This window comes from Lepus europaeus, chromosome 15 (genome assembly GCF_033115175.1).
Source record: "Lepus europaeus isolate LE1 chromosome 15, mLepTim1.pri, whole genome shotgun sequence".
NCBI classification, from domain to species: domain Eukaryota; kingdom Metazoa; phylum Chordata; class Mammalia; order Lagomorpha; family Leporidae; genus Lepus; species Lepus europaeus.
Window position 1 is genome coordinate 42518164 of NC_084841.1, and position 20097 is coordinate 42538260.

The 20097-nt window shown below is 55.6% G+C and overlaps 2 protein-coding genes across 2 annotated transcripts; both read right to left on the minus strand.

Moving 5' to 3' along the window:
- Window positions 1-1685: 1685 nt before the first annotated feature.
- MCIDAS (multiciliate differentiation and DNA synthesis associated cell cycle protein) lies at window positions 1686-6983 on the minus strand. The gene is made up of 7 exons (XM_062212072.1): window positions 6867-6983; window positions 6681-6777; window positions 6474-6565; window positions 3736-3808; window positions 2972-3195; window positions 2296-2406; window positions 1686-2126 (listed from the first exon to the last, which is right to left on the minus strand). The coding sequence occupies exons 1-7, from the start codon at window positions 6981-6983 to the stop codon at window positions 1686-1688; spliced, it is 1155 nt and encodes a 384-aa protein (XP_062068056.1).
- A 3529-nt stretch (window positions 6984-10512) lies between these two features.
- CCNO (cyclin O) lies at window positions 10513-12698 on the minus strand. Its single transcript, XM_062212073.1, has 3 exons — window positions 12312-12698; window positions 11585-11770; window positions 10513-11195 (listed from the first exon to the last, which is right to left on the minus strand). The coding sequence occupies exons 1-3, from the start codon at window positions 12696-12698 to the stop codon at window positions 10710-10712; spliced, it is 1059 nt and encodes a 352-aa protein (XP_062068057.1). The 3' UTR covers window positions 10513-10709.
- Window positions 12699-20097: the final 7399 nt, after the last annotated feature.

Consider the following 20097-nt stretch of genomic DNA (forward strand, 5'->3'; position numbering starts at 1 on the left):
CCAAAAATAGAGGGTACTTGAGTAGTTAAAATGGCTAACATGACAGTTATAAGGGCTATAATCTGAAATTCAGGAAGAAACATTTTTTTTTAATGCAGGCAAAAGACATTACAGGAAAAAATACCCATAAATAATGAACTTTTTCATCACTGAAGGTAATACATTATGAAGATACTAATGAGGAGTCAGAAGAAAAGAATTTAGAAAAGCTTATTATTTTTTAGGACAGGGTTTTTTTCTTGTTTTTTTTTTTTTTCTTTTCTGATCCTGAACTGTGGTGAATCTGTATGTAAGCTGATGAAAGAAAAGTCTAAACCTCCCATTGAATTTTTTTAAGACTCCATTTGTTAGACAAAATATGAGGAAATATGGCCTATTTTATCACCTTTTAAAATCACCTTTTTTCCTAAATGGCCACTTAAACACAGATAGCAGTACAGACGGCAAACTGGAGGAGCAGGCTCTACCAGCCTACCCCACGCACCTGTTACCTGAGCTCTGCACCCTGCAGCCAGCAACGCACCTAGGTGTAGCAGCCCTGGCAACTTGCCCAGGCTGAGCAAGAACTCACCCCTGTGGTGAGCACAAATCACTGCTTGACATATGCCACTCACGTGATTTCAGAACAGAGTAGAAAAAGGAAGCCCAGACCAAAAAAAAAAAAAAAAAAAAAAAGGCAGAAAAGTCAACGAAGGCAATTAAATAATGGGTTAAGTTTTTCTTAGAGGAGAAAGCCAAGAATTGTAAAACAAGAATGTGCAACCTCCCCCACTCCCCATGTCCTGGTTTTATTCGTAGAATTCAAATAGAGAGTCTGTTTTTACTAAGATTTCCACACTTGGCTTCCGGCACCAAAACAAACAAACAAAAAAAAGTGGTATTTGCCATTTTCTTAAAACTGCTCGTTTCTTCTGAATAAAGTTTGCTTTCTGAGGAGTTTTTCTGTTCACACAAATAAAATGGTACCTATAATTGATATAAACCCTTATCATCAACCTCACAACATTATGTGAATGATCATCACAGCAAATGTGTCTGGCACCTGTTTGGACCATAGCCCCACCGCTTCCGAAGAATCTGTATTTTTCTAAGGCAACTTCCTTAGGTTCCCTCTCCTGGTTTTCCACACTGACAGCTGAAATGAAATTTCTCCAGGGTATCAAAATCAGGCGTCCGTCCCAGACTGAGGGGAAGTGATGCGTGGCAACATGCACCCTGAGCCCAGGACCCCTCCGTGGGAATGACAGTGCCGGCAAGGGTCTGCCAGCCTTTCTGTTGCCTTTCCCATCTTAGCCTCCTTTTCCTTCTTACGGAACTTGGGCATTTTGTAATTGCATAAGTAGCTGAGTGGTTCTAAATCCCTTCCTGCTCTGAGGGCACACAATTCAAAGCTGCTAAAAATAAATACTGTAAAAACTGTGGCATGGGTGTGACTACACACACACTTTCGCTGTAAAAGGGGAGGGGAGAGGCTACACGACGCTCTTCGGAGGAACTAGACAAAGCACCAGCATGAGGCCGGTTTTGCTCCCGAAAACCGAACAGGTTCCAGGGTGGTCTTCGCCCTGCGGGGCGGCGGTGCTCCCCACGAGCCAGGTTAGGGGAACCGGTCCAGCTACGCCTGCTCAACCTCCAGGCGCTTCCATCGGGACACAGGGCAGTGTTTTAGGGGACCATTCCCCAGGTCAACTGGGGACCCAGCGGAATTTGTAACCCCCTGAAGCTGTCCGGATGGTGAAGGCGTTGCCCTGGGGGAAGGCGAGGGTGCGGATGGTGCTGTGGCTGCGGATGGGGGTGCTGAAGGAGCCGCCCTCCTCCAGCTCACTGCGGCTCAGGTTTAAGGCACCCTGGTTGCAGGCGGTGCGCAGTCCCCGGAAGGCGCCGTGCAGGTTCCCGGGCCTGCCGTCTGTGTTCGCGGGCTCCGGCTGCAGCCGGGGCCGCTTGGGTTCGCGGCTCCGGAGGGCTTCATCGCAGCGCTGGGAGATCTCCCTCAGCACGGCGTCCACTTCCGTGCAATCCTGCCCGGCCGCGCTGAACAGCTCCTCCAGGCTCCTTTTGGCCGTCGCCTTGAGCAGCAAGGGCTCGGCCGCCGCTCCGCCACCCCGGGACTGCGTGATCATCAACTTCTGCGAAAGACGAGGGCAAGCGCCGCCCTGAGGCCAGTCAGGCTCCGCGTGTGCCAGGCGCCCGGCCGCCCTCTCCTCTCCCGGAGCCCCGCCGGGTCCCAACACAGGCACCGGGGCACCGGAACGGCTCCAAGTGCTTCATGGTCCCTCACACCCGCGCCCCACTTACATCCAGCACCGAGGCCAGGTGCCGGGTCCGGCGGGCGAGTTCTTTGAGCTGCACATTCCGCTCCTTGAGCGAGGCGATCTCCTCCTGCTTCTGGGTCAACGTCTCGTGCAGCTGCAGGGGGAGACCCTCACATTCAGGGGGTGGGCCGCCGCGCTCTACCTGGTCTGCGAGAATCAAACGCAGGTCCTGACGCCCCTTCGGGAACTGGGAGGGGGGTGGTCTCAGGGCATTGTTGCTGGCGAGGCTCCTAAACCATTTATTTGATGTTTTTGTTTTTCCTTCCACAAAGCATTTGGACAAAACATCTGTAGCATGCAGTGTACCAGGCAGATTAACCACCCCACACCTCCGTTTCCTTCTCTGTGAATTGGGGCTGGTGAGGTAGCTAGCTCAGCGGTGGTATTAGGTAAGAGGAGAAAGCAAAAATACTAAGCTCCTGGACAGCCTGGGTGCACGCTGGCGACCCTATGAAACATCTGGTAGGACGGGATTACCCCCACTGGGTGAAGCTGGAAACCGTGGGGTTGCTCCTGGAGCAGTCGCAGCCACGTGGACCTTTGGCGGGGCCCCTGACGCCCACAGGAGCGCACCCGCACCCTTGCAACCCCACTGGCTCCCCGCGCTCCAGACTCTGTCTCCGCCCCCAGGATTCCCGGTGTCAGCCCCGCGTCCCTACTTGGTTATTCTCAACGAGAGCGTTCCCCAGCGCCCTCTGGTTCTGGTCGGCCACCTCCTTCCAGTACTGCTCCGGCGGGGGCACGTCCGGAGGGCGGAGCGGCGGGGACGGCAGGGCCCTCGGGTCCCGCGGCGGGGAGAGGCAGGGCTCGAAAGGCGATACGTCGCAGGGCGAGAAAGGGAAGTCACCGCCGGCCAGGGGAGGCGACATCAACGAGGACGAGTCTGGGGAAGAGCGAGGGCTGGGTTTGTAGCCCCAGACGCACGCCCAGCTCGCTACGGCGGCAAAGCGCCACGCCGCGGGTGTGAGGTTTACGAGATGTTTCTATGTGAGGCAGGCGCCCCTCACTCCGCAATGCCTGCGACTCTGAGACCCTTCGTGGAATCCCGCACACGACATCAGGCACCCGGTACGTGCCTGGTGAGTTAACCTGAACCGAATCAGGCAAAGCTGCCTGCTCCTGGAAGTCACCCAGGGCCTTGCTCCTCTGTACACTCGGGTCACACGGCCTTCCCCCTCCCTCCCTCCCACGGTAGGGTTCCCTCTCCCAGAACTCAAACCCACAAACCCGCAAGCGCTACGGACCCAGAGGCGCAAGTTCTCATGGGGGATGTCCTACACATAAAAGGGCCTCGTCCTGTGATGAGTCACGGACAGGTGACTGGGGGTACCACCTTCTCGACCAAGGACTCTTTAGCCCGTCCTGGGGAGGTGGCGGCGGGGCACTTGCGGCTGTCAGTTACTTGCAAGGAGACGACACTTGCCTGCAATGAGGTCATCCACCGTGTCTCTGAAATCCTGCAGTGCCAAGTCCCCTTCCGCTGGCAGGGAATGGGTCTAAAATAAACCACAGGAGGAGCCGGGTGAATGTCTACTCCAGACCGGAACGGCTTCTAGATGGGACTGACGCTCTCCCTGGTTCGGAGGCGGGTCTACATGGACCTGAAACCTCAAGCCCCATCCGGGACACGGAATCTAGCAGGCTTACACCGCCCTGGCATGAAGCAAGATGCGCTGACCGCCCACCTGGTAGGCGAAGCTGCGACCAGCAGCCAAACTGTGCGCGGGGGGCGCGCCAGGTGCAGGTCCCCGACGCCCACGGAACCCCATCGCCAACTCACCCGAGCCACCTAGGAGCCGTGGCTCTAGGAGCAAAGGGCATAGCCTTTTTGAATCCTCCAAAGCAGTCTCTGGAAGCCCTGTTTCCCGCCAAGACGACATGTCACAGCCAATGCCGTTCCCCCAAACTGGGGGAAGGAGGCCCGGGATGCTGCCGGGGCAAAGGAGGCCTCTGTGTGTCAGGCGTGGCCCCTACTGCGCTCTCCAGTTTCTGGGAAGGTTGCAGCTGATTTTAGCGCGGCAGCCCACACACCTGTGGCTTCTTGAACACCTTCCTGGGCTCCCACAAGGTGTCTGGGGTTGTGGCAAACGGCTGGAAACCTGGGTGCCTTCTGATAACCTTAATTCAGGGACATTTAGAATCGGCAGGATGCTCTTTTGCTATCCCCATTTAATCCTCACACCAGTGTGGGAAGCAGGCTGGGGGCCCTCCTCTCCGACTGCGGGAGAATCTGAAGCGCCCAGAGGTTTTGAAGTGCAAAGCCCTTCCCCCAGCTCTGAAAGAAGGGATTTCTGGAGGCCCACCGCGTCCATCCTCATTCCCCTGCAGCTCCTTGTCTGTGGTTCTCTTTGGAAATGCCCGGAGTCCGATGGCCATGGCGCGCATCCAAAACGCTCATCAGAAAGAGCCATGCCTCTGTGTTAATCCTACTGTTCTCCCCAAAGCCCTTCTTTCCTATTCATACATGAGTATTTGGGGTAAGAACTTATTCTGACCCCAACTCCTAAGGAAGTGTATCAGATTCCCACAGGGAAGATAGAATGAAACTGGGTGACTTCCCTTGGTCCCAGGGGACACTGAAGCTATATGGGGAAAGGAGCTGTGAGAGGAGGGGCTGAGAGTCCCAGGCAAATCCTGACTCCAGTTGAAGGGCTGCAGGCCAGTTCAGAGACCGGGACCCACAATGCACCACCTCTTACGCTATCCCTGGTTTTGGGGCCAACTTGGACCTCTAGAGCACTTCTTCCTCTCTCTGTCCACCTTCTCCAGCAGGTGCACAGGGTCAGGGGCCTCTCTCCCTCCACACCAGCACTATTTTTTCCCAGGAAAAGTCCCAGACCTTTTGATCCATCTGATATAAAGTCTGGCCTGGAAACTCTGAATCCTACCTCCCCAGTTAGATAAACCAGGCATTTCTCCAGCTCCAACAGCAAAGGGAAGAAGATGATTACTAACCCGAACCTGATGTGGAATTTAAATGCTGTGTATACAGTAGCAAAAATTCAGTGACAGCTTGGGTTTTGGTACAAAATAAACGTGTGTGCCTATTGGTCAGCTGACAGATGTGCAGGCGTTCCCTCTCCTTGTTTGAGCACAAAGGTCTATAAAGTACAAGGCCCTACCAATCCCAGCTTTTAGCAGCCACTGGCCCTGAGCCCCCTGGGGTTCTACCCCAAGGTGCTTTTCAATGAGGCCTTAGGTGGAGGCCTCAGAAGTTCTGCTCCACCACCAGCTCTGCGAGGTGGTTGCATCTTCTGGAGAGTTCTGTGCTGGGTTGGTCCTCCAGGGATCTCATGGCCCCAGCACCGGCCACTAGGAAGCTGGAACTGGCACTATGTTTATGGGCTGCATCTGGTCAACTTTTTATTCTTCTGGGTACTTCGAGTTTCACTGATGAGCCAGGCCTCCGACTTCCTAGATTCCAGAACTGGGAGGCTCCATCACCTGCCTGGGAAGGGCCAGCCCTGGCAGGAGGTAAAAGTGGTATAGAAATAAGACAGACTTGGTGGGAAAGGAAAAGGCCAGAGTCCTCTTTGTCCACGACAGTTATGACCAGAGCTTTAGAAGGGGGAGAGAAGTTGTACAAGTGCCCAGCTGCTGCAGGGCCATGTCTGCAGAGGAACATTTTCTGTCAAATTTCTTCCAGGGGTCTTTGTCCTCCCCGGTTCCCCAAATGCAAACTCTTCCTCTTCTCCAGTCTTGATGGGAAGTTATTCATGGACTTCCACTCTCCTTACTCAGCCACGGAAAGAACACGGTTAGTAAATGGCCAGGAAGGCGCTGGACAAGGAGCACGCATTCCAAGAGCAGGGGCACAGAGCACAACGTAGCTCCCACCCACCCATCCCACCTGGTCCCTCGGTGGGCATCTGCACCCCGTTTTGTCACAACTCCTAGAACGAGTTGGGCAGGGTTGGAGGGGTGTGGCAGTGCAGCCCTCCAGGCGAGCCCCAGGCAGCCAAGAAAATGTGGCCTTCCCAACACACTAGGAGGGAGGAGGAAGCTCAGATCTGGGAGGCTCAGGTTCTTGCACTGCGCCTTGCACCGCGCCAGGTGCCTGCGCCCTTAGCCCGAGACTAACCTCTGGGGAAATAAACGCGTCCCTCCGGGGTGGGGTGGGGGTTATCAGCGGCCACCAGGTTCCCCGAGAAGCGCAGGTACCTGTGAGGCGGCCGGGTCACCAGTAGGCGGCGCGTCGGACCCGAGTAGAGAGGAGCAGTCTGCGAGGTCCTGCAGGTCTATGGTGGTGAGGGCTGCGTGGAGAGACCGAGAGACATCCGCCGCACGGACCCTGAGCCTCTGCGCCACGACGTCGGGAGCCCGGCACCGGCAGCCCAACTGGTCTCGCGCAGGTGCCGCGGGGCTCACCTGGCAGCTCAGCGGGCTCCACGTCGGGGGGATCCTCGTACACCTGCACCCGGCTGCCGCCGCTGCGTCCAGGAAAGAACTTCCGCGGAGGGGCCAACTAGCCGGGCACAGAAATGGTGAGTGCGGGTCGGCCCTTGAAGGCACACGGGGGCGCAGATCCCTCCCGGCCTCGGCCAGCAGCCCCACCTTCCTGTCCAGCGTCCCGGGCTTGCCGAGGGACCGGCGAGGTGGCTCCAGCATCCTGTTGGGGCAGATGCTGTCGAAGGCCCGGCGTCCCGCCGCGCCACCCCAGCACGCCTGCATCCTGCCGACTGCTCGGAGGCGGCGGCCCAGGTTTGGGAGGGCGACGCAGCACACCTCGCGCTCGGCCGGGGCGCGCTGGCAGGCTCAGAAGGCGGCCCCAGGTCGCGGCTGGCGCGTGGCCGGGGAGGAGCCGAGGGGCGGCCTGGACGGTGCGGAGGGGGGGCCGGGCGGAGAGGGAGGGGCGGCTCGCGCCTGAGCGCCCGAGGTGGCGCCTTCAGCCCCGGACAATCTGCGCGCGGGCGGAGGCGTTAAACCCAACCTGGCAACGCGGCCTCCCCCGGGAGCGGCGAGCGCGGGGCCCGGCCCGCGGGCGCCCTTGGGCCGAGCGTTGGCGCCGCCGCCTCGCGGCCGCGCGGATCGCAAAAAAAGAAAAGAAGGAGGGGCGGGTGCGCCGCACCCGTCTCCAGCACTGGGTGCCGCCCTCCCGTCTGCGGACAGCCGAGATGGAAAAGTCAACGATCCTCGTTCCCCTTTCTTCCCACGCCAGCCACCCGGCACGGCTGAAACGCTGGGCGATGCTCGCCGAAGCCAGACGCGGGCGTTTACTCTCCCACTCCGGACTTGGTGGGGACGAAGACGTCCGGCAGCGGCCGGAGTACAGAATCGCATTCCCCCTAACCTGGGCAGCATTCAGGTCCTGACTCACCGACTTCCTCCTCAGCCGCACTTGGCCAGAAGCCCAGGGCCCCGCCTCGCACCCCGGGCCCCCACACTTTCCCGGGCAGTTGGGCGCCTGAGCCCGGCCTTTGAGAAGAGGATCGGTTTAGAGTGACCTGCAGAAATCCTCACCCGGTTTTTGCAAGCGACTCGCTGGACAGCCCCAGACGCACTAAAACCTCCCCGGCTGGCTGCTCTTCTGCTGGCCTCTGCGGGGGCGTCTCCCGGAAAGGAGCCCCCTACGGAGAGGCCAGCGCTTGCAGAGTGCCCCTCAGATCCGTCCGGCTTGACGGCACAGTGGACACGGGCATCTTGTTTTTGCCTCGTTCCTAGTAAAAGGAGTCAAGATCCCCTTTGAAAGCGACGTGGTCGGTTTTTATTTTAGCGCCCATTAATCTGGGTGAAGCAGCAAGATGCTCCTAGCAGTGATGGGGTTCTTAGGGCCTCTGAGTTGTCTTTGAATGCAGGGCCAGGGCCTGCTAGACTGGATGTGACGGTGCACAGGGGGAGGGGCCTTGCCTTTTAGGGTCACTTGGCCAGATGCTAAGGCCCAGGTCTTTGGGAAAAACAGTGACACCTCAATAGAGCTGCTGTGGAGATGAGAGATTTATGTCAGGCGATTAGTGCTTGGGGTGGATACATTCATGCTGATCATTTTTTAAGGCAATCTTTTCAGCTTCCCAGCGCTGGTTCCCGGTTCTGTCTGATCCAGGAGTAGCGCAGCCCACCAACTGGTCCCTCCTCTCACTCTCCTCACCCACTTCCCAGGCTGTAAATGAGCCGGGAAGCTCTTGGCTGAGTTTTGCAGAGCTCTCTCCACACGTGGAGACTATCACAGATTTTCCAGGACAGCCTCGGTGTTTTTGAAATAGTCATCAAAATAGTCCCCAGTTGGGGTGAAAAAAATATGGGCATCACACTAGATTGCCTGTAGCAACAGAATGGGAAAAGCGTGATTCTAGGACTCCTAGCCTGCCTGATTCTGAAATCAGAGCACAGCAGCACAAGGGACAGGAGTGGAGTCTTAGGGGATTTGACTGAGTGGATACTTTCGCTGACAACTTCTTCCCAAGTCACTCTTTTGCAGATGCCAGGCTGGGAGCCCCAGATAGGTTGGGACTTGGGACAGGTGATGTTCACTGAACAGGTTGCGGACCAGTACTTCCAGCTCTGTGAGAAGAGCTTAGCATATCAACCTGTCAGGAGAGAAGGGATCCAAGGAGCCCAAAGCAAGGCCCCCAGGCTCTGGAGGGCACTTGGAACTGTGTGAAGAAGTACAAAGTGGTTTCTCTGAGTTTGCTTACAGGTTGTTTACTGTTTATTCATATTGGTTATACAATTTTATTTGTTCTAATAGCAGTGGAACATACCTGGGATCTTTCCTCCCCAGAAAATCTTTTCCACCGTGCAAAAATGTGATAACATAATGAACCATATGCTCTCATATCTTACCACTCTCATATCTGCTTTCTGTATTCCTTTGCGCCGATCTGCATAATCTCTCTGGCTCCCATAACTGCACAAGCTCCTACTGACCATTTCTCAAAGGCTTGCTACATTCCAAGCACCTTGTTGTACAAAACGTCTCATTAGCTCCATACCTCAACCCTATCAAATAAAGTGTGCTCATTATTCCAGATGAGACCTGGACAAAGATGTGACTTAAAGTCACCCAGAAAATTGGCTCCTGATCCTGCCCGTTTGATCACTACTCTGTGCTACCTAATATAGAGATCATGCTACGTAAGCGTAACCTCATCTAAGGTTCCCAACAACCCTTACACCTGGGTTGAATTTGCTGGAGGTGAAGGTCTGGGTGATACCCATACAAGAATCTCACAGAGCCACCACTGCGAGAGTGAAGATGGGACAGCTGAAGAGCCGCAGAACTCAGGTGATCGGGGGAGCCTGTCGCTGCTCAGCTCCAGTTGTCCTCCAAGATCTAGAACGTGACTGGGGGCAAGCACTGGGCTGGCTCTCCCGAGCCCACCACAGGAAAGAGGTTTTTGAACATTTCCAGAAAACTACACAGAGTCTTTGAAAGAGAAAAAAAAAAAGACCCGGAAATGTACATTTTGAAAAGACCATGCATGGGTTCCAAAAATGTTTGCACCCCGATAAACTTATCTTCTAATTCCATTTTCTAAGAACTTTTTGAATTACCCTCATTTCTATGAGGGAAGTTTAGCAAAGTGGCTGATGGTGGGACCCTGGACTCTGATCACCTGCCTTCAAACTCTCCTGGCTTCTCCATGCCTTACTGTCCTCTATGGAACATGATAACAGACGGTGCTTTCTAGAACTGTTGCAGGGTTGACAATGAGTGCTGAACACCATATAGGAATGCAGTGAGCCCTCAGCATAGCCCTGATTACCATCACACCATTGTTGTTACCCTGGGCTCTTACACAGCACAGCGTGAGCAGGTGAACCACCTGATTGCAGAGTAAACGGACTCCACTTGAAAAAGCCACAGTGGCCCAACACCAGGTTAATTGTGCTGGATTCTCTGTGTCAAGGGATCTTCTCCATCTATTTGTGGGCCTGCCTGGCCCTCCAATTTCACCATCAGCAAGTGCAACTGTGGTCCTTCTGGACAGCCTGCACAGCTATGTTCTGCTTCACGCCCCTCACACACACACACACACACACACACGTCAAGGTTGTACAGTCCTTAGCTTCCTGACACTAAGGGCATAGGCCCCAACCCTAGAAGTGACCCTGACTCCTGGTATCATCCAGAGCTTCACCGAATCTGGCATTCCTACAGAGGTGCCAGCTACAGAGTGGACCCAAGGGAGGGGAGGATCCCCCAGTCCTGAGCAGACAGCTGCGCGCAGTCACGGCACAAGGACAAACCAGGACAGGCAGCCTGTTTATTGGACAAAGAATTCAGCTGGCTCCTGTGTTCTCAGCAAAATAAATAAACCTACTACATTCTATAATCGTCCATTATTTACAATCTGCAGGAGGCCCCCTCTGTGGAGCCTCCGCACCTTAATGAGGCCATGGGGGAGAGGTCCCGCAGCTGGGCGGGCAGGCTGGCAGCGAGGGCAGCTCTGCTTTATGTCAGGCTCGGCTCGGGCACAGGCTGCACTTCTCACAGATCTCGAGGGGCAGCATGTGCGTCAGAGAGGTCCTGTTTATGGCCACCAACAGTTGGAGCTTGCCCATACAGTCCTGCAACACAGCCTCGGGGTGCCCGCCCAGGCGCAGGTCCAAGGGGTGCGGGAGCCGAAGCATGCGGTCAGCCAGCGCCAGGCAACAGATGGCCATCAGGGAGGGGGCGTAGCTGGTGAAGGCGTAGTCGGCCAGGCTCAGCTCGGCCACGCCCCGCGCCAGGGCTTGGGCTTCCAGCGCTTGCGAGACCTCCGCCTGCCCGGCGTCCACGCGCGCGTGCGTGAAGTGCTCCAGGAAGAAGCTGATGGTGGGCGCGCCCAGGCTGAAATGCAGCTTGTGAAGCACGATGCACTCCAGGTTGCACAGCTGCTGCCGGGAGAAGGCCCCGCAGCACAGGGCCAGCAGCTGCTTCACGCGCGGCGGGTGCACCTCCACCTGCAACACAGGGCGTGTCAGCTCCTGCCTCGAGGTGGCCAGGACCCGAGGCCTCCGCCCCCAGGGTTGAAACCCGGGTTCCCCTCATCCCTTCCAGATGGACAGGGCCCCGGCTTTGCCTCCCCATCGCTTCCACTTGAATCACTCGGGGCGTGCGTTCAGCGCGGCTTCTCTTAACCCCTGTGCAACTGAAAAAGGGCTTGGGAACTCCGCAGGGTTTCTTCCCCGAGACCAGAATAAAGGCGCAGCCGAGCTGTTTGGAGCTGACCTCAGCCTATGTTCCTTCAGGACTTAGGGTTATTAGGTTGGGACGGGATGTGTATATTTGCCAGCGTCGTCCGTGCGGGGAGAGCGACTTCACCCACCTCCCCAGCACCGCGGGCAGGTACCTGTTTGCAAGCGATGAGCAAGGAGGTGACCCCGAGCAGCTGGAAGCAGTCTGCGGCCACGGGCGTGGTGGTGAGGAAACGGTCCAGCGTGTTCACCGTGAGGCACAGCGACTCGAAGGAGAGGCCGAACTGGCGGTGCACGGGGATCAGCCAGCTGAGCAGTTTGCAGCGGGATTCGGCCGTCACCTGCCGGGAGGGAGAGGAGGCGGGCCGGCTGAGCCTGAGCGGAGAGGGGCTGCGGCGGGGAAGAACCGAGGCGACTGAGGGAGCTCCCCCCGGAGCGAGGCAGCCGGAGGGAAAACGCTAAAGGTTTTGGGAACCGGGCGGCCCGCAGGCAGCGCGGCTGCGGAAGGCGGCGGCGGCGGCCGGGGCTGGGAGCCCGACTGCCCAAGTTCGTGCTATCCTCCAGTAGAGCTCCCAGCCACTCAATGCAAAGGGGGCCAGGGCTCCACTCTGCAGCTGCAGGACGAGCTCAGGGCCGTTAAATAACCTCCCGACGTCCTCAGGAGTCCGGACGGAACCTAGAAACTAACTCTTCTGTCCTCTACGGCGCCCCCACTAACCAGCTTGGAGGCCGCCTGCGCCCCGCTCGGCTCCAGCTAACGTAAGAGGGGGCGAGTGACCCGGCTGGGCCCCTTTTGCTCCAACCGAGGGGCGCGGCCTCGCCGACACAGCGGGCAGGAACGGGGCCCGGCGAGGAGGGAGGGCGGCTCGGCCCGCGCCTCACTTGTGGCTGCCGCGCCAGCGACTCCCGCGGGTGGAAGCGACTCTCCTGAGCCTTGCGGAAGGCGTAGCAGCTCTGACCGTAGTCGCGGAAGGTCTGCAGGTCTAGCGGCGCCAACGGCTGGGCAGGGCCGGGCAGGGGGCTGCAGCCCCGCGCTGCCGACGCCGCGGGGCTGTCTGCGCCGTCCGAGCCGGAGCTGGGGGACTCGAACAGGTCGCAAACGCCGGAGTCTCCGGGCAGCTGGCACGGGCTCAGGGGCTGCAGCGGCTGCTTCCTTCGGAGGCGCGGGCGCCTGCTCTTCTTCACCGGGGCGCGGAGGTTCGGGTCGTTGTCGCGCCTCCCAGGCCGGGCGGTAGGGCTCGCGGGGCTGGTGGGGGAGGGGGTCACCATCGTGCAGCCGGCTGGCCGCCCTACTCCCCCCAACGCCACGGCTGCGGCGGCCTGCAAGCGCGCGCGAGTGCGAGGGAGGCCGGGCCCGGCGCCTGGCGAGGCCCTAAGTACCCTGCCGGCCCCTTCCCTGCGCCACACCCCCAGCCCCTCACTGGCGGAGCCCGGGGCGTCACGAGAGCCGCGCTTTCCCGGCTGGAGAGCCGCCACTCCCCCGCCCCCCGCCCCGAGCTGCGAGTCCCGCGTTGCCTCCGCGGCCCGCAAGGGGGAGGAGGCGCCGCAACGGGCGCCGCGCACCCGTCTTCCGCCGCCAGCTCCGCGCGCGTCCCGGGTTACCACGGCAACCGGAGCCCGGGTCAGGGCGGGAGCTGCGCGCGCGGAGCGAGGCGGCGGTGGCACAGCCAGGTGAGCTGGGGGCCCGGCCGCAAGGTGCGCCCAGGGGGCATCTCCCTGTCCTTGAGCCGGATGGTGTGAACACGGGCGAGCACCCTCCTTGGCGGCTCTGAGTAGAGTCGGTAACTTCATGCAGGTCCGCTGTCGCTTTTCCCTGCGAAGGTCGGGCCAGAAATCTGTCGGCACAGACGTTTTCTCCAGTGACCTGTGCTTACCAATTCCCTTGCGTTTGTGGTTTTTGTTCCAGTCCGTATCCGAATAGCTCCCGGCCGGTGTCCGGGAACAGAACCCGGGTCTGTGCTGCGGAGTCGGAGGGAGCTGGTCCAGCCAGGCAGGCGCCCGTGCTCAGACAAAACAGAATACTGCCGAACGACCCTCGGCTCGCCCAGTGTGCAGCGAGCACCTTGTCCCGCGCTTAACTCCTAGGCCCGGTGAGCAGAGAACGTAGCGCTAGCTGAAGGGTTGTGTTGCTACTTTTCTCGAATTGTTCACAGCCTGTTCTGTTTTAGCTCATTAGCTTCTGACCTTTCTGCCCCCACCCCACCCCAGGCCCAGTCTTGTCTTGGTTATTTCCAGCCCTGGGCAGGAAGGATTGATTACACCTGGCACTTCCTCAAGGCACCGTTGGTTCAGTCCTGTCCCGAGCGAATCCTCCTGGGGGTCCCTGGCCCTTTAGGGGAATGGGCACTGAGTGTGCCAGCCCCCACAGTGGGTGGTGGTAGGTGCCATGCCAACAGCAGGTTCAGCCGTCCTCACCTCGTTCCAGAAGACGGGTGACAAATGTATGTGATCAAAGGGCCAGTTTCCGTCCCTAGAAATGAGGTACAGGGTGGGATAGGCATCTCTTACACAGCAGCTGGCCACTGTAACTCATTTCCCCTTAACTGGAAGCTCTTGATTCTTCTGCCCTAAATGGTGTCCTGTGAACATGGAAGGTGTACTAAGAACCACCTGGGAGAGGTTTTCAAAATGCAGGTGCCCGCCTCTTCAGTTTCCTCTGACAAGAGGGGAAACTGAAGCAGCGGACAGGGGTGCGCTATCACACTTCTTGGAGGAGCTTACAGCAAAGAAGAACCCAGGGAATCTGCATCTCCCACCAGCCCAAAGGGCTGGGGTGGAGCAGTGGCAAGAGCATGAAATCAACATCTAGGCTCAGCGTTGTCCCTCCTGTTTATTGATCATTTTGGGCAAGCCACTTCCCTCCTCTGTGAGGTGTGGACAGTAACACTTGCCTTGCAGGCCAAGTGAAGTGGGTGTGAGAGTGCCAGGTCCCTGTGGGATGTAAAATTGTGGGGTCACTCTGGGGCTGTCCCTATGGAGCCTCTGGAAAGCAGTGCCATCATTGGGTCCGCCTGTGGGTGTGGGCCTCTCCCTCTCTCCAGTTAGTCCACCCCCAGCAGGTGCTGCCTGAGGATCAGCTGGATGGGCTGCTCCTCGGTAGCATTGGTGGGATGTCTGCTGGGCCAGGTGCTGGGGAGCAAGACTGCATGGGCCCTGGCTACAGCTGACTCTAGTAGCGGAAATAAGGGACCCGTTGTCCCACCTGCTTAGATCATTACGGTGATAGGATGATGAGCAGGAGTCTCCAGGGGTTAGAGTTGACAGCTAAATACCTGACATCCGTTTAATAAGAATGCTAGATAAACACATTTTTTTATTATGTGTGCAACAAATATTGCAAGGAGCTTCTTTATAAGAAAAAACCTGGGTTTTTTGTTTGTTTACTTTTTACTTTTATAGAAAGGAGAGAGATCTTCCACCTGCTGGTTCACCATCTCCCCCACCCTCCAATTGCTGCAATAGCCAGGAGCCAGGAGTTTCTTCTGGGCCTCTCAAATGAGTGCAGGGGCCCAAACACTTGGGCCATCCTCTGCTGCTTTCCCAGGTGCATTAGCAGGGAGTTGGGTTGGAAATGGAGCAGCCAGGATGCAAACTGGCACCCATTTGGGTTGCTGACACTGTAGGTGGTGACCTAACCTTCTACACTACATCAACGCAAGAAAAAAACTTTTCATTAGTTATTTGAAATGCAAAGACTTTCTGGGATATTCTTCTATTAAAAGATGATCTGTTGGGGCTGGTGCAGTGGTGCTATCATCCCATATGGGTGCCGGTTCAAGTCCCGGCTGCTCCTCTTCCCATCCAGCTCTCTGCTATGGCCTGGGAAAACAGTAGAAGATGGCCCAGGGCCGGTGTCGTGCCTCAACAGGCTAATCCTTCGCCTTGCGGTGCCGGCACACCGGGTTCTAGTCCCGGTTGGGGCGCCGGATTCTATCCCTGTTGCCCCTCTTCCAGGCCAGCTCTCTGCTATGGCCCGGGAAGGCAGTGAAGGATGGCCCAGGTCCTTGGGCCCTGCACCCACATGGGAGACCAGGAGAAGCACCTGGCTCCTGGCTCCTGGCTTCAGATCAGCGTGATGCGCCGGCCGCGGCAGCCATTGGAGGGTGAACCAAGGGCAAAAAGGAAGACCTTTCTCTCTGTCTCTCTGTCTCTCACTATCCACTCTGTCAAAAAAAAAAAAAAAGAAAAAAAAATGGCCCAGGTGCTTGAGCCCCTGCACCCACACGGGAGACCCAGAAGAAGCTTCTGGCTCCTGGCTTTGGATTAGCACAGCTCTAGCCATTGCAGCCATTTGGCGAGTGAACACCAGCAGATGGGAGACCTTTCTCTCTTGTCTCTCCCTCTTACTGTCTGTAACTCTACCTCTCAAATAAATAAATAAAAATATTTTTAAAAAAAGTTATACTGCAGGGCGGCACTATGGCTCACTAAGCTATTCCTCCGCCTGTGGTGCCAGCACACCAGGTTCTAGTCCCGGTTGGGGCGCCGGATTCTGTCCCGGTTGCTCCTCTTCCAGTCCATCTCTCTGCTGTGGCCCGGTAGGGCAATGGAAGATGGCCCAAGTGCTTGGGCCCTGCACCCACATGGGAGACCAGGAGAAGCACCTGGCTCCTGGCTTCGGATCAGTGTGATGCGCCAGCTGCGGCGGCCATTGGAGGGTGAACCAACAGCAAAAAGGAAGACCTTTCTTTCTGTCTCTCCCTCACTATCCACTCTGCCTGTCAAAAAAAAAAAAAAGTTATACTGCTATAGTTTAAACAAAAAAGATCATCTGTGTAACATTCCGATTTGATTGGGCATCCTGCCATTTGGCTGCGTGCCACAGAAGCCCATGGTAGGAGCAACTAGCCTGGTCTGGAAAGTCTTCCCACACATGTGGAAGTTAAGCAGCTAGGAGGAGGGGGGCAGAAAGAAGAGAGGAAGGGGTTAGGGTGGGAGTATTCCCCGTAGAGAGCAGGATGTGGAAGCATGGTTCCTGAGACCTTTTACACAGGGTCCTCCCGATACAGAATGACTCTGACTCACAGTGGAGGGGAAGGCAAGATCCAGGGCCCATGCCAGCTAATACTTACACGCAACTTAGTATGCGGCAGGTTCTCTGTTATGCGCTTGGTGTCTGTTGTGCTCTGTTAATCTTCACCACCCCTCTCTGAAATAGCTTCTAGCCTTCTCCCCACTTTATAGATGGGGAAGCTGAGGCATGGAGGGCTAATTTGTCTGAGGTCATACAGCTGCGTAAATGGCAGAACTAGGACTCAGACTTAGCCTAGCAGTTCCTTGCTCCATAATACTGTGCTATACTGCTTTAACAGCAAGATCATGCAGTGCCTTGTGGGCTACAGTAAGACTTTAGATGTGACCTGAAAAGCTGCTGAAGATGTCTGACCCAGGGACACAGATGATCTGTCTTTTGTTGAAAAGATTTACTCTGGGGTCTGCGCTGTGGCACAGTGGGTTAATACCCTGGCCTGAAGTGCCGGCATCCCACATGGGCACTGGTTCTAGTCCTGGCTGCTCCTTTTCCAATCCAGCTCTCTGCTATGGCCTGGGAAAGCAGTAGATGGTGGCCCTAATCCTTGGGCCCCTGAACCCACGTGGGAGACCTGGAAGAAGCTCCTGGCTCCTGGCTTCGGATTGATGCAGTTCCGGCTGTTGCGGCCATCTGGGGAGTGAAGCAGCGGATGGAAGACCTCTCTCTCTGTCACTGCCTCTCTCTGTAACTCTGTCTTTCAAATAAATAAATCTAAAAAAAAAAAAAAGAAGAAGGAAAGGAAAGGATTTACTCTGGAGGTAGATGCTCGGCACAGTGGCTAAGTCCCTGTTTGGGATGCCTGCATCCCATATCGGAGTAGCTGGTTCCACTTGTGACTTTTCCATTTCTGATGCAGCTTCCTGTTAGTGCACACCCTGGGAGGCAGCAGGTGATGGCTCAAGTACTTGGGTCCCTGCCACCCACGTGCAGGACTTGGATTGAGTGAGGTCTTTAAAGACTGAACTTGGTGAGGGTCCCAGTACTTAAGGACCCAATATGTGAGCAACGGGTCCATGCAGGTGAGTACAGAGCAGGAAGCCGAGCATCTTGGCCACCTCCGTGCTTACGCGGCCAGCCTCTTGTCTGCTGGCCTTGAGGTTGCAGCTGAGGCTCATTGTTAGAAGCAGTGTTTACTGCTGAGTCATTTATTCGGCTGTTTACTGAGTACTTAAGATGTGCTAGGCAATTAAACATAGTTTGTTTATTGACAAGGCGGAGAGTCGGACAGATGGGGAAAGATCTCCCGTCTCCTGGTTCACTCTCCAAATGCCCGCAACAGCCAGGGCTGGAACATGTGGAAGCCAGGAGCCCAAAACTGAACTGTGGTCTCCCATGTGGGTAGCAGGAACCCAAGTACCCAGCCATCACCTGCTGCCTCCTGGAGTGCGCACTAGCAGGAAGTGAGCCAGAAACTGAGCAGCTGGGGCTGGAACCAGGCCCTCTGACATGGGGTGCAGGCACCCCAAGCAGCAGCTTATGCTACACCACGAAGGCCACAGCCGCTGGACACATTCTGATCACAGGCCGGCAGAGTGTGAAAACAGGGTATGAGGGCGTCAAGGATGACTCCAGATTTTCTGGCCCTGGTAGCTGAGAAGATGAAATGGTTGTGAGCTGAGATGGGAAAGATTAAGGGAAGGGAAAAGGTTTGAGTGTGTGAGGCATCCCAGTGGGGATGTTGAGTGTTTGAGTACACAGGTGAGACAGTCAGGAGTGAGGCTGTGCTGAAGGTGTGCATTTGGGTGGCATGAGTTAATAAGGGTAAATACACAATAACAAGAAACAAGAAATATCGTGGCTCCCTCCAGCTTACCTAGTGTTTTCCTGATATTCCATTTCCTTCTTGTGGAATGCGCTATCGAAACCCAGTTCAACCTGGTTGGGGTGGGGTATGCCGAGTAATATCCCTGCACAAACCCCAGTTCAAGGTGTCACCTTCGGTTTTGTGTTGTTGTTGTTGTTTTTTAAACCCAAGGCTGTCACTCAGGGACATCAGTGTTGCATTCTCCTTTGTTCAGTATTTGTGGTATGAACATTGTGGCCCATGGCCCAAGTTAAGGGCTTTTTTATTTCCCCATGAAAGGTCTTTAAAATTAATTTCTGTTTAATCTCCCTAGGCCCCAGGCCCAGTGCATCTTAAAGGCACGAGGCAAACCTAGAATGCTTAAAGAATGTGAAACCTCATTAGATCTGGCTGCTGAATCATGATTTTGACCTTTTTGTTTTCAGATATGGTTTATGAAACCTACCAGGGAGTATTAAATAGAATGGACCCAGACCGGGGGTGGGATGTGTGTGTGTGTGTGTGTGTTTCACTTTTGGCTTGAGACCAACCCATACCCACAACCCAACCCGCTCAACATAGTCCTGCCCACCCCAACCCAGTGACTGGGGTTGTAGTGGGAACAAGGCATTTGCTGACAGTGCCTTATTTCAGCAAACTAAGCCGGCGGCTGCCACCTCAACGTGGACTACTTTGTAAGCACCTTCAACTCAGTTTTGATGTTGCTGAAAACTGTATTGTTTACTCAAGACTCTCTTCTCCATTGCTGTGTTTAAGCACCAAAGTGGAGGCGTATTCAGGGTCCTTGGAGTCAGACAAGTTTGGCTGGTATTTAGCAAACAAAGGGCAAGCATTTTCTACACACTGAAAAAACCCAAACCTTTGGCTTACACGTCAAAACGTCCACCTGTGGAAAAGTCTGCCTCTTTGTTAGCTGCCTTCCTGGGGCTTTGCCAGTTCCTAGTTCATCACAGGTTCAGTACACGTGCTTAGGTGCACTGCCTACCTGTGATTTTCCTCCCAACTCACACCCACCTGTGGCAACCTCCGCAGCACAGGCCATCCCTTAGGATGGTCAAGAACTTTGGTTCTGAACCAACGTAAGGAAGACCTTTCTCTCTCTCTCTCTCTCTCTCTCTCTCTCTCACTGTCTAACTCTGCCTGTCAAAAAAAAAAAAAAAAAGAACTTTGGTTCTGGAGTCAAACTCCTGGGGTTCAAGCCCAGCTGTGGCCTAACCAATGCTGTGAACTTGGGCAAGTGATTCAACCTCTTATTTTTCTGTTTACCCAGCTGTTTAAAAACACACAGGATGGGGGGGGCGGGGGGGGGGCGGGGAATAGGGCAGGTATTTGGCCCGATGGTTAAAATGCCTAGGTCCCAGATCAGAGAGCCTGGGGTCTGCTCCTGGCTCTGATTCTTGACTCCAGCTTCTTGCTAATAGACCAAGAGAGGCAGTGGTGATGGGAATTGTTGGGTTCCTGCCACCCATAAGGAAAACCTGAATCGAGCTCTCAGTTCCCAGCTTTAGCCCTGGATGTTTCATGCTTCGAGGGAGTAAACCACCGAGCGAGAACTCTGTGTGTGTCTCTGTCTGCCTCTCAAATACATTTTAAAGAGTAAGAGTATCTTGTAAGCTTATTGTGAGGGTTAAATAAGACATCACATGCTTGTATCATGTTCACTGTGATCAGCTGTTGTTATAATTATGTTTTTTGCCAGCTAAGGTATAAGGTTTGTGTCTTGTTGCCACTGAAGATGACTGGGGAAGAGAATACTTGTTCTTTACTTTGTTATGATATGTTTGTAGATATGAACGAGGTATGGTTATAAGGAGTCTGGTTTGGGTTACAAT

What these genes read in the sequence shown, in the direction of transcription:
- MCIDAS (XM_062212072.1), bottom strand. Translation starts at nt 6,983, where the DNA reads ATGCAGGCGTGCTGGGGTGGCGCGGCGGGACGCCGGGCCTTCGACAGC. An exon ending in GTGACCCGGCCGCCTCACAG is followed by an intron (nt 3,809 to 6,473) that starts GTACCTGCGCTT and finishes GGTTTATTTTAG; the next exon opens with ACCCATTCCCTGCCAGCGGA. An exon ending in GGTGGATGACCTCATTGCAG is followed by an intron (nt 3,196 to 3,735) that starts GCAAGTGTCGTC and finishes GCTCTTCCCCAG; the next exon opens with ACTCGTCCTCGTTGATGTCG.
- CCNO (XM_062212073.1), bottom strand. Translation starts at nt 12,698, where the DNA reads ATGGTGACCCCCTCCCCCACCAGCCCCGCGAGCCCTACCGCCCGGCCT. An exon ending in CGCTGGCGCGGCAGCCACAA is followed by an intron (nt 11,771 to 12,311) that starts GTGAGGCGCGGG and finishes CCCTCCCGGCAG; the next exon opens with GTGACGGCCGAATCCCGCTG. An exon ending in TGCTCATCGCTTGCAAACAG is followed by an intron (nt 11,196 to 11,584) that starts GTACCTGCCCGC and finishes CCTGTGTTGCAG; the next exon opens with GTGGAGGTGCACCCGCCGCG.